The sequence below is a fragment of the Mauremys reevesii genome, linkage group 3 (assembly GCF_016161935.1).
Source record: "Mauremys reevesii isolate NIE-2019 linkage group 3, ASM1616193v1, whole genome shotgun sequence".
Classification (NCBI taxonomy): domain Eukaryota; kingdom Metazoa; phylum Chordata; order Testudines; family Geoemydidae; genus Mauremys; species Mauremys reevesii.
Genome location: NC_052625.1, coordinates 153,379,636 through 153,393,611, shown reverse-complemented (window position 1 = coordinate 153,393,611; position 13,976 = coordinate 153,379,636). Strand labels below are relative to the sequence as shown.

The 13,976-nt window shown below is 40.5% G+C and overlaps 1 protein-coding gene across 1 annotated transcript in view; it reads left to right on the top strand.

Moving 5' to 3' along the window:
• Positions 1-13,976, top strand: part of RIMS1 (regulating synaptic membrane exocytosis 1) — a 497,623-nt gene that overhangs the window by 295,961 nt on the left and 187,686 nt on the right. Inside the window, exons 7-9 of the mRNA XM_039530107.1 lie at positions 503-613; positions 3,218-3,317; positions 9,000-9,123. Coding sequence (XP_039386041.1) covers positions 503-613; positions 3,218-3,317; positions 9,000-9,123 — 335 coding nt within the window. The remainder of the gene's footprint in view (positions 1-502; positions 614-3,217; positions 3,318-8,999; positions 9,124-13,976) is intronic.

Below are 13,976 nucleotides of genomic sequence, written 5' to 3'. Positions count from 1 at the left end.
ATGGTATGGTATTGTCACCTTTATTTATGCACTGCAGGCTGGGTGCTGTCTTCAGAGCTGGGCGCCCGGTCAACAGCTGTTGCTCTCCGGCCATCCAGCTCTGAAGGGAGTGCAGAAATAAGGGTGGCAATACCATAACCCCCCCCTTAAATAACCTTGTGACCCCCCTGCAACTCCCTTTTAGGTCAGGACCTCCAGTTTGAGAAACACTGGTCTCCCCCTGTGAAATCTGTAGCATAGGGTAAAAGCACACAAAAGATCAGATTTCATGGCGGGAGACCAGATTTCACAGTTCGTGATGCGTTTTTCGTGGCCATGAATTTGATAGGGCCTTAACTATAGTATTATAACAGAATTTTGTCAGACATTATGCAGTCAAAGATTAATTGGATTTATCTCTACTGTGACATAATTTAGCTGATTCCATTTGTGTGTGTAAAATAGGAAGAGATTTCCACTTTTTTGCTTCCACTTTTTTGCTTCCACTGATATTTTCTAATAGCATCCTGTAACGTGGCAACCATCTAAAGAGGGAGATCGCTTAATTGGACGTGTTATTCTTAACAAGAGAACTACCATGCCAAAAGAGTCAGGTGCATTACTGGGGCTAAAAGTAAGTATTACAAAGGTTATGCTGTAAATGAATGAAATTTCCATTAGCCTAATAGACAACAGTTTATAGCATATCATAGATATCCAGAAAATCTCTTAATTATACTTCCATTTGAGACCAATTTTACATAGTTATGTTAAAAAAGAGTGGAACATACCTTTTTCCCCTGTGTATTGGACAGCATCCTGAACTGATGCAAATATATCAAATATTGCCCTCCACTCCCTTATGCGTACTAGGACCCCATTGACGGTGCAGCCTTTTACCATGTAACATACAGTAGCTGCAGCTGATTGTGTCCATTTAATCTGTCATGAATAATGACGTGTGTGTGTGTATATGTGTGTGTGTGTGTATAACCCAGATATAAGAACACCTTCTCTGTCTCTCTGTAAAACACACAAAAATAAAACACAGAAGAAACACGCACACTAGATAGATAGATAAAACATGGTATGAAATTCTATAATTTAGATCCTGACCCTACCAGATACTGAGTGCCTCCTCAAAAATGCTTAGGACCATCAAGTACCCTGAGGTTGCAGGTGTTGAACAAAGCTCAAGATTTAGCCTCCGGTGTTTTTTTGTTTTGTTTTTTTAAACCAAAATTGAGCAAGATGGATGGAAATGCACCCTAACTCAGGAGGACTTTGTTAAGCCTTGAAAAATTAAAGTGAAATATTATCAGGGGAAACCTTCTTTGATCCCTTTTTTACCCCGGCAAAAGAACAGAACTGTTTTGATTAGAAGGCCATGAGGTAGAACACAGTCTATTTATCTGCCTGTTCTCCAAGCATACACAGTACATCCTAATGCATTCATGGATTTACCGATTTTACTTCATGCATTTCAATCGTGTAATCTTCATCTCACGTTCCACATTCATGAGTGTCATCTAGACACTAATATTCACAAAATCAGTGTTTAAAATCTGCACTTCCAGGAAGAAACACAAATGGCCACAGTGTATAACAGTGCATGTGCATAGTTTTGGATAGGTCATCTTAAATAAATAACTGCTCTTCAAAACCTAGCAGTGCTGCTGTTTAATATAATTATCTTAATATTTTTGCATCTGTAGCAAAACTGGTGAGTTTTGACTTTTTTGCCAGTTTCACCCTGGGCCCCAGAATTAAGACTTTTAGGGAACCTCCACTCTTCCTTTCTTGTGTCTTACCTTGATTTGTTATGTGCCATATTACAGATTATTGATTCACCGGTGGGCTTAGCGGAGTGTCCTGTTGTATCCTTAAAGCTAGGGGAGACTGCCTGAGATTCAATTGTATAAGTCAGTGTACTAAAATTAAGATCAGCCACCACTGTGGCAATGTGAATAAATAAAACTTTATCAATGGCTGCTACACTGGGTAATGAACATTATAGTGCATTTCATTATAAAACTCTATGCAGAATATTTCTGAGAAGACCACTGGCTGGACAGATTCATTAGGACTACTTAGCCATTCAGGAAGGACATGTAAAACCAGCATGATCAAAATATTGGTTTTGTATTGATTTAAAAAAATCTTTAGGCCTGTACTTCATGTAGATTTTTTTTTTTACTGTGAGCAAGTGGTGTAAGTTGTATCATTACAATTTTTTGTATTTTGACAGCATTTTAAAAATTCCAAATAGAGACTCTCAGCCCTGGGTAATATGTCTGAATTGACAGTGACCACTGTAGAAAAAAACAATCTGTTTTATTGCTACACATATTCACATACTGTAAAAATGTCAATATGTCTTTGTTTTTTGTATTGATGTTGTTTATTAACTGGAGTGTCATTAATAAGACAATCAGCAATTTCTGTAGCTGAGAGGAAAGAGGTTTTAGCACTCTTTCTTGCCTGAGTCCCTTTGAAGAGACTCATGTCACTTTCTCCATCAATGTCCTGTGCATCCTTATTTGGAGGACACTCTCATCTCTGTTGGACAGAGGATGGGAGAAGTCTGGTGCCTCTGCCTTACTTACTCTTTCATTGAATCTTTGTGTTCTGATGAAGATGTTAGTGTCTGTTGTTAGCTGGTAATCATATTGTTCCATGTGTTGTATTTAGATGTACTGTTCTTATGTATTCCCTAATACTGCACACAATACATTTTTAGTTGAGAGTTTCAACATTTACATTATTGTAAAAGTTTTTTAGCACTTTTGTAGTGACTGCTGTGTAAGGAATTTCCATGCTTACAATCTGCTGTTTCTGCACATCCCAAACAGTTAACCATAGATTTGAACAAAACATGTTTTCTTGATTATTGTCTCAAAAACCCCACAACTGATCATTTCTGATATTTGAAATGCTATGCTATATATTCTGAATTAGACTAATTAAACTAGTGTTTTACAAAGGCAAGTAAAAGGGAATTTCAAGTCCTCTTCACTCTCTATATGACACAATTCTTTTTTATACGACACTCTTCTTAGCGTGAAGTCCATATACAAATACCACTGATAATAACAACACAGTTAATTATGAATGACTGAGGCCCTAGTTTTAAATATAATGTTAATGCGATTAAATAAACCATACAAGCTAAACTTAATATTCCTTAATATGTTGCCCTGTTTGTGGTTTGAAAACTCATACATTTATGATTATCCAGGTTGTTGGAGGAAAAATGACAGATTTAGGACGACTTGGTGCCTTCATTACCAAAGTAAAGAAGGGTAGTCTAGCTGATGTGGTGGGACATCTAAGAGCAGGTAATGAAATCAACTATTTTCAGACAAATTTATGTTGTTGTTGTGACTTTCTAAAATGAAATTGTTAATGTTATGTGGATAATTTTCGTATAAAAATATTGTAAATAATGAAAAATGTGTTTCATGTTTATGTGGGCAGTTTTAATAACATGACTACTGTATCGCTACATAATTATGTTTTGCTTACATATATGTGCAAATTCTATACAGTAATTGTTAGCTGCTAAGGATCAACATTGAGTTTTGCCCATAATATTAATAAAATAAAGAGTGAATGGTTTTAGGAAAAAAGTGAAAAGATTTTCTCAAATAAAATCATTTTATCATGAAAATTGTTTGTAAGTAATACTCCAAACAAAAACAATTGAACAAAAACAGTAAAAAGTGCAATGCCTTGAAAATGAACTGTACCTAGATTTAATTCTGAGCTGGCAAAAGGTAAGAGGGAAACTGGGATTGGAAATTAAGGGGGAAAGTGATGACTGGGACTGGCTGGCAATGAAACTGAGACTGGGAGCTGGACTGACTTGGTAAGAGACTGAGTGGGAGAGGAGACGGATCTGACGGATCTGACAATGCTGGGGAAGAACTAGGAGTGTCTAGGCAAAGAGACAATGCTGGGGAAGAACTAGGAGTGTCTAGGCAAAGAGACTGGGACAAGCAGCTGGAAGGGAATAGGCAGACACTGCAATTGGATGAGGAGAGAGCCTGGGAGATAGTGAGGACAGATGGGAGGGGATTAAAGGCCGAGTTGGGTGTGAGACAGGTTAGATGAAGAGCCAGGAGGGGTGAATGGAGGACTGGCTGAGTGAGGAACCTGGTGAGAAGTAGCTGCAGGCGGTTGGTACTGTCAAGGAGACTGCGACTGTAAGTGGAGAGTCAGGAAGAGTGAGACTAGGACTTGCTAGATAAAGGGACTGGGATGAGAAGCATGAGACAGGGACTGTCTAGGTGAGGAAAATGAGATTGGGAGAGGGACAGGTTGGAAGGGACAAGGCAGAAGGATTCAAACTTGGTGGGAACTGGCCAGGTAAGTCTGTGCTCTCCAAAGCCTGGAATGGAACCAAAAACTCTTGAATCTCACTACTCCTTTTCTGTCAGCAAATATCTGTGAAAACCAGTGACAGTGTGTCACAGTCCTGGTCCACACTGAGGATGACAACCTATTACTGTTATCAGTTACTCCATTAGCTTAATGGACAGATGTCTGTGCAGTGGATCTAAAGCAGCGGTTCTCCGCCCATGGGCCACATGTGGCCCAATTAGCACAGAGCTGAAAGGCCGTGCCTGAGATCCTGGATTCCCAGCTGCCCAGCTCAGGGGTGTCTGGGCTGCCCCACTGCCCGGTGCGGTGGGGTCAGAGATGCCGGCATGCCCAGTGTGGCAGGAGTTTGGGGTGGGAGCTGCCAATGGGTCCCATCGGGTCAGGGGTTGCCAGTGGCCCCACAGGGGTGGGGGTCAGGGTCTGGGGCAGTGAGGGGTCAGGGCTGCCATCGAGCCCCACAGGGTTGGGGATCTGGGGTTCCTGGCCAGCCCTGCAAGCTCTGGGATCCGGTGCAGCTGTCCAGCCCCACAAGCTCTGGGGCTGCTGGCCCACCCCACCTGGTGGGGGTCGGGGCTGCCGCCAGGCCCCACAAGCTAAAGGTCTGAGCCAGCTAGCCTGCCCTGTGTAGTGGGGGCTGGGGCTGCTGGGCAGCCGCGTGACAGGGGTCCAGGGCAGCCACCTGGCCCCAGTGGGTCCAGGGTCAGGGCAGCTGCATGTCGGGGACCAGTGTCCGGGGTAGCCTTCTGGCCCCGGTGTCCAGGGTGGGCAGCTGTCCACCCCACATAGCGAGGGTCGGGGTCAGGGCTGCCGCTGCCCTGCCACCCAGCCCCTGTGGCCCAGATAATACATTCTGGGCTGCATATGCAGCCCACTATGTGTCATCAGTTGAGAACCACTGATCTAAAGGGTTCAGCCATGCTACTGAACATACAAATGTCAATATGATGCCACATGCTAATTTTTTTCCAGTTTTCTTTAAAAAAAAATCTAGGAAATTATACACACAATCTATATTAAAACAACATTATTAAGGTTGTAAAGTCAAATATTCAAAAGTTAGGAAATACCAAAATTAAGGTTGGCTCTACTAAATAGGCTGCTAGTTAGTTTTAGCTAAATAACCCAGTTTATTTCCCGCCACTTCAAAGAGGAAAACTAACTTCAGCAACACTGAATGATAATACTCCTACATTAATGTACTATAACATCTCACATCCTAAAGGATCCCAAAGTGCTTTACAAACATATACAAACTCTGTACAGGGATCTTTATGTCTACTCTTGAATTGCAGATTCCTCTGAGGTGAAAGAATAGCAATTGTTGAACAGAACATAGAATTGTGGAAGGCAGAATGTAACTATCTGAAATCAAGTTTGACTAGGATGGACTTTAGTCTTATGAAGAATTCCTTTAGATTTTTAACAAACTCAGTTTTTCAGGCCTTGCTTTAGATCTTATCCAAAGACCTCCAGCAGCACAGTTAAAGCCCAACACCATACCTGAGTCATTGGTACAGGACTGAGTCTAAGGCCTGGTCTACACTAGGAGTTTGTCGAATTTAGCAGCGTTAATTCGACTTAACCGTGCACCCGTCCACACCAGGCAGCTAATTAGTTCGACCTAGAGAGCTCTTTAGTTCGAATTCTGTGCTACTCCCCGACGAGGGGAGTAGCGCTAAATTCGACATGGCTATGTCGAATTAGGCTATGTGTGGACGGAAATCGACCTTAGTAGCTCCGGGAGCTATCCCACAGTGCACCACTCTGTTGATGCTCTGGACAGCAGTCCGAGCTTGGATGTTCTGACCAGCCACACAGGAAATGCTCAGGGAAAATTTGACATGCTCCGGTGCCTTGTGGATGTTCTGCAGGACCGCCTTCCCCCGCCACAAAGTCCCAAACCCCCCTCACCCAAAGTAACAAGAAGGAGGGGCAACAGGGGCCATGAAAACTGTCACTGCACCCCTGCAGAGTGCACAAATACAAGAAGGCTCTCATTCCCTAAATGTTGAGAAGTCCTTCCCTTCCTGGCTCACCGAAGCCCCAATCCCAGTTTCATCCCCTAACTGTGTAGTTGATTATTAAAAGTAGTTTGCTGTTAATTACTATTTCTGTCAAGTTTTTCTACAGAAGACTGTCTGTGAAGGGTGGGGGGAAGGGGGTTGTTAATTGCATAGGACAGTCACCTTTACCAGGGTACAGACACGGGGGCAGGATCAACAGCAGGTCACACACACAGTGCGGTCAGTAGGCACCCTGGTCGGTCTGGGAGGTGTTTTCCAGGTTCTGTGTGGGTGGGGGGTACGTGACTTTGTGGCATGGGAGGGCGGTTACAGAACTTATGCAGCGGTCCTTGTCTCGGACCACAGAGCCACGCAGCAGAGGAATCTGTAACCGTCCTCCCCCGCCACAAGGTCACATAGCCCCCGCACACAGAGTCCCGAAAAGGAGGGATGGCAGGCTACGTTGAAACAACCAGTCCGGCACTGCAAACCACTCTAGGAGCAGGAGCCTATCATTCCTCGAGTGTAGAAGCGGTGTTAACATCACTGCACACCCTACCCACCACAGTCTGCATCCCTGTTTCAACCCTTTAATGCAAATTCATTAATAAAGAAAACGTTGTTAATTAACAATGTTCCATTAACTTTATTTTTAAACGTGCGTTGGAAGGGGGGAAACGTGGTGAATGGGGTATGTAACCGCAGAAGAAAGTCAACAGTAACTGAAGCAGGGGCGGGTTCAGCTTCTCTGTAAAGAAACTGAACAGTCACAGGTTACCCTGCTCCCTGAGGAACCTAGCTTTCAAAGCCTCCCAGATGCACAGTGCTTCTTGCTGGTCTCTTCTAATTGCACGGCTGTCTGGCTGAGCATAATCAGCAGCCAGGCGATTTGCTCAACCTCCCATCCTGCCATAAAGGTCTCCCCCTTGCTCTCACAGAGATTGTGGAGCACACAGCAAGCTGCAATAACAATGGGGATATTGGTTTCGCTGAGATCCGAGCGAGTCAGTAAGCTCCTCCATCTCCCCTTGAGACGTCCGAAAGCACGTTGAATTATGACAGTTACCCAAGACCACCCTCGACACATTTTTCCCCCCAGCATGCATTGTGGGGAAATCCCAGAATTCAAATGGGCAGTGGGGACTGCGGGAACTGTGGGATAGCTTCCCACAGTGCACCTCTTCCAATGTTGACGCTTGCCCCGTTAGTGTGGACTCACAAAGTCGAATTAGTGTCCTTAGTGTGGACACACAAATTCGACTTTGTAAGGTCGATTCCACAAATTCGAATTAAGTTAACTCAAACTAATCTGGTAGTGTAGACATACCCTAAGGATATGTCTTGACCTAATTTCATAGTGTATTTAATAGAAGTCAATTTTTTAGAAATTGATTAGATACAATTGATTGTGTGTACCCACTACGCGCATTAATTCGGCAGTGTGCGTCCACAGTACCAAGGCTAGCGTCAACTTTCGGAGCATTGCACTGTGGTAGCTATCCCACAGTTCCTGCAGTCTCCGCCGCGAATTGGAATTCTGGGTTGAGCTCCTAATGCCTGATGGGGCAAAAACATTGTTGCGGGTGGTTCTGATAGCACGGATTCGTCTCCCCCAAACAGCGATCAGATCCAGTACCTCCCGTTCAGTCCATGCTGGAGCTCTTTTGTGATTCTGGGACCGTATGGTCACCTGTGCTGATCAGCTCGCCACGTTGGCCAAACAGGAAATGAAATTCAAAAGTTTGTGGGACTTTTCCTGTCTACTTGGCCAGTGCATCGGAGTTGAGAGTACTGTCCAGAGCGGTCACAATGGAGCACTCTGGGATAGCTCCCAGAGGCCAATACCGTCAACTTGCTTCCACACTACCCCAAATTCGACCCAGCAAGGTCGATTTCAGCGCTAATCCCCTCATCGGGGAGGAGTACCAAAATCTATTTTAAGAGCCTTATAAGTCAACAAAAATGGCTTAGTTGTGTGGACGGGTGCAGGGTTAAATTGATCTAACACCCCTAAATTCGACCTAAACTCGTAGTGTAGACCAGGGCTAAGAAATATTAAGTCATCATCATTAAATAAAATGATGATAAAACAAAATGCAGTGTGCGTTGCAGTGCTTTTGTTTACTCCTTATGATTGGCCCTGGTAGTAACTGGGAACTTATTTAATTGTTTTCCCAAGAATTAATTTGACCTTATTTTAGAAAATATTTTGTAAGGTCATATTAAATACATATTATGTAACTGTCAATGAAAAATCTCATGATTTGTAAGTTTTTAACTCTTAGGTAATCAGAAATTTCACTTTTGGAGATCAACCTATCATTATTATACACAGGGTACCAGCTCTCGTTAATAAAGTTACTTTCAAAAGGTAGCACACCACTTTCATTCCATGGTACAATACTGGTTGCCATATTATTTAAGAAATACATAAAAAATACAGTTTGCAGGTGATAGCAATGTTTTGAAAACAAGTATTGAGAGTGTCTTAAAAACTCTTTCTAATATCTCCACAATAGTATTTTTGATTTTAGGGAATGTAGCTTAGAGATGCATTGACTTTAAATATGTTTTGCTGTTTTTGTGAAAAATATGGAAAATAAGATTAAAAATATCTTTCTTTTTAAATTCAAGGGGATGAAGTTCTAGAATGGAATGGTAAACCCCTGCCTGGAGCTACAAATGAAGAAGTTTACAACATTATTTTAGAATCCAAATCAGAACCTCAAGTTGAAATTATTGTTTCAAGGCCTATTGGGTAAGGCTAAAAAAACTTGCTTCTTAAGTTTAGTAAATTACATGTATTAGCAGGATTTTTAAAAACGGATACATATCTACATATATTTGTAGTGCTGTAAAATACTGTGACATGTTAACATGCTAGTCAGTTTGAAAGCTATCATCTTATAATATTGGAGGACAATTTACCTTTTGAAATGTTTACTTATAATCTGTATACTCCATTTTCTTCACTGCCTTTTACAAATTTAGATTTGTTCTATAGTTACAGTAATATCACTAATTATATTTATTTGTATTGTGGCAAAGGATATTACAATGAACATATGAATGAAATAGACCACCTTAGGACCCCCCAGATCAATCTGGTGGTGGATCAATCTCTGCAATTGGTCTGTCTTTGGGGATGGGATTTTCCATGATGTTGGAAAGGAGGGTCCCTGTCCTGATGGTGCTGGATGATTGAGACTCCCATTAAAATGGGTAGGAACTGTGCCTGAGTAAGACCTGCTTTATTAGGCTCTCAGAATTGATTCATTCACAATAACATCGATTATCTGAACACAGCTGACTTGGAAGCAGGCATAAGTAAACATTAAACATCATTTGACTTGAAGTAAATCAGTTCATGGGAAATTCAAGGAGTGCCATTTATAGTTAAAAGTTCTATTGTCTAAGTTATTTCCAGAATTTTTTTCTACCATAACTGTAAATAATACTGTCATTAAAAGGTGTTTGTTTAATATCTGTGTTCATTAGTTAATAGAATCATTCTCATAATAACAATTTACATTACATTATTCTGAATTTAATATAAATCCAAGTTCGAAGTTGCAAAATAATGATAATTTTGGGATCAAATTCTGCTTGTCTAGGTTGTACAAATAGTCCCACAAGGAATCAGTTAAACTATTTGCTTAAGTAAGATTAATAGGGTTTGGTCCTAGAGCTGTGACCAAACTGGGTACTTCTACACCGCGGCTTGGAGGTGTAATTCCCAGCTGAGGTAGACATACACGCACTAGCGCTGCTCAAACGAGCATCAAATAATAACACTATGGCTATGGCACTCTGGGTGGTGTCTCTGGCTAGCCACCCAGATACAATCTTGACGACTCTAACAGAAAAACCTGTTTCTCTCTATTTTTTTTTACTGAGGAATAACAAGAGGTGAGCAAACAGATAAAATTTCAGATAAAATTTAGTAAAAATTGAAAATGTTTCTTTAGTTTCCTATCTGAATTTAACTTGCCCAAATGTCAGTGATATGTGTACTGCATGACACTCAACGCTAATGCTGTAGCAGTAATTTTCTAGTTAGAGGCCTAGCTGTTTTTTTCTCCAAAATTGTGCATTCTTTTCCCAATCTGAAATGTCCAGATTTCATCCATGTCATAATTTATCTGAAATGTGTCTCAGATCCAATAATGATCTTTAGATTCAGAAGCTTGAAACATTTTATTCTTGCTAGAAGGTTCTCCTCCCTGTGCTTGACAATAAACCTCTGGTTTAGTTAACATAGAATGATTGTTTAGTATTTACCAGCTGTTAATGTACCTGTGATGCTGTGGAATGGCTACATTTGGTAGATGTTGAAAGGTGGTTGTTTTTTTAATGGTGACCACTGTACATACACAAAATTACTCTACATTGGTGCTTCAAGAAAAAGTAGGTCAGAGAAGATAACATTTTTGGACTGCCATCTTATGAGTGGCCTTTTAAATGGAAAGTGAAAGCCTGACTCTGTGAATTTGTTATTCAGAAACTGAAATCAGCATTATGATAGTAACTGTGGCACATATTAAAAACCTAAAGCTGCATTCCTTATTCAGGCAAACTCACCCATGTACTTTACTAAGGAGATTTGCCCAGGTGAAGACTGTAGAATCAGACTCTAAATTGTAAGAATACCAAAACCAAACAAACTTTATTGAGATTTTCATAGTCTTAGGTCCAAGCTTTCCCACACTTAACTATGTAGCAAAACCGGTATGTATTTCATTGGGCCTAGATTGGACCTCAGTATGGTTTTGGGTGGAGGAGAATGTGCAAAATAATTAAACGACTTGAGCAATTGAGGCAGAAATACAGAAAGAATATGCTAAGTAATAGAATATTGTTAAATTGGCACTTGCAGATAGTACAGCTTTTGAGACAGTAACACTGACATATTTTTAAATACTTTATTACATATGGTTAATAATTTGTAAGATAACTGACCAGTAGAGTAGATGAATAAATGATGTAATTATAATAAGTTTCAAAAGGATGAAAGTACAAACTGAAAATGTTCAGTAAAGCTTTCTTGAAAAAGAATTGTACATAAAATACAATTGCTGAGTAATTACATTCAATATTGTATGTACTTTGAATCTATCATACTAAGTGCACTGCACATTTTTTTTTACTAATGTCAGGAATGTACAATACCTCTTTAGTTCTTGTAGTGATGAACTTGACAGTTTTTATTGCACTTGTGAATAGTACAACCCAACTGTGATTATTTGCTTCAACATATGGTTTGATCTATGGATATTTTCTTGCAGTAAGAGGGAAAAATATTATAGACCAAATCCTGCTCACTATAATCCTATGAGTATTCATATGAGAGGCTTCAGTATTACTATATTATTAAATCAGAGTGGGATTTGACACACTACCTAGAAATGTTCCTCTGCTGTAATCATTCACTCCTGACATTTCACTACTTACAGCCGTTTCCTACTGGCACTAATAACTGGAAAGAACAAATAAATGTCAGAAATGGACTGGAGCATATAACTTGAAATGAAAGGCTTCATTAAAGACTTGATCATGCAATTATTGCAGTCAAAAGACTAATTTCCATTCAGTTCACTCAGAGTGAGATTGACCTGTCTGTCATTTTTTAAATGGTCAATCACACACAATTTACAACAGAAGAAATTTTGATAAAGGCTAACAAACAATGCACCATAAAACTAATTATTTTCCTTAATTCTGAAATGTTATATTTGAAATAAACTGTAGTATCAGAAGAATATTATTGTTGTTGTTTGCTTTTGGATGACAGATTGCTAATCTCTTGTAACTTCTTTTTTGCTTTGCCACCTGAATTACGTGGTGACTCCAAACTCATGAAAGTGAATCTTATTTTTCAGCTAATAGAGATCTTCCTTTGTTTAATACACAATTTAATCTAATTTCTTATATAGTAAAGTCTTCAGGACAGGGATCCTGTCTTTCGATATGTTTGTAAAGCAACTAGCACAAAAAAATTTCCCATCCTGACTGGTGCCTCTGGACAAGTAGTAGTAGTAATAATAATAATAATTAATAATGATATACCATATGAAATATGGGTTGACACTGAAATTGTAATTTTATCCTTAATGGCACACCATATATTATTATTTTTGAAGACCAGTAGAGGTAAAATTATTATCCATTTTAATGTGCAGTGGCTTCACGTTCTTTACACTTATATAAATAAGTGGTGCCTTCCATGGCTAAGAGTCACACAATCAGATTCACAGACTATATTATAGTACATGCTAGTCATTAATAAATATGTTATGTGTCAGTACAGAATTTTATAGGGATTCCAAGTAAAGATGGTTTATGAGCTGGTTTCTCAAATCCTTGCAGTAAGAGTAGCATAACCTGGTGTCTGTCACTGGCCACGTTGTCCAATGACAACAGTCAATCATACTTCTCTGCAGAAATGGCCTTTAAGCTACAAAGAAACACAGGATGCCACACCACATTTGTGGTACTAGACAGAGAACTGTTGCCCATTCAGTCTCAGCTAAACCTTGCAGAGTTTGTACTCTTTACATGCATCACTTAGATTCCTGGGGTGAGATCTTGACCCCTAGTCTTGCCTCTTTCACCAAGTGCAAGGGCCAGAGCGGCAAAGGAGCTCTAAAAATGCTAGTTCCAGCTATGGGAGGAGGATTCCCCTGGCACAAGAACTGCACAATACAGCCATTAGCCTCTTTTCTGTGACTTGCTTACAAGCTCTGGTGTAAGGGGCATGCCACAGACATGAGCAGGGTGCCAGGATGAGGCTGGGGGCAGGAACAGCATGTCAGGGGCAGGGACACAGCAGCCCTGAAGAGCAGCCCAGGTTTATTTGGGGAGTGGGCCCAAAGGGGGCTTAAAGTAAAAGCTTTTTCAGCCTGGAATGTAAAGTTTTAACCAAAGAAGGTATGATTATTTCTCCCACTCCCCAATTTCCAGAGCCTGGCTCCAAAGACCAGTTTTCTGTTATCTGCTTTAAGCCCCTTTAAGCCCTCCTCCCTGCTCTTTAAGCCTTGGCTTGTGTCTACCCCTCACCTTCACTTTCTTATTCAATTTTCTTCTTGTAAACCATAAGGGCCTGATTCTCATTCTCATTTTATACTTAGTGTAACCACTCTGACATTTAACTACTCTGACACTGCAAAGTGGCTTTAATGTAAATAAGAATCAGGCTGTAAGAATCAGTGAAGTCTGTCTGTCTGTCTGTCTAGCTATCTATATCTATCTATCTAAAATATTTGTAAGTGCTTGTGTCTCCTGCCAAGTCCTCCTGCCTCTACTGCTCCAGGTGATTTCAGCCTTCACCGCCCATTTTTTTAATATTTGACACAAGCATATTTGTGCCTTCTTTCACATTGCACTTTTCCCTCCTTTAAATCTTCCCTTGAGTCTCACCTTTGCTGGGAAGCCTATCAGAGATCAGCCAATTTGCGATGGTTATCACTTGACCATAAAGGAAAAAAAGGGAAATGTGTATATTTGATAATATAACTTCCTCTCTAGCCTCTCCTATATTATAGAATATCAAGGTTGGAAAGGACCTCAGGAGGTCATCTAGTCCAACCCTCTGCTCAAAGCAGGACCAATCCC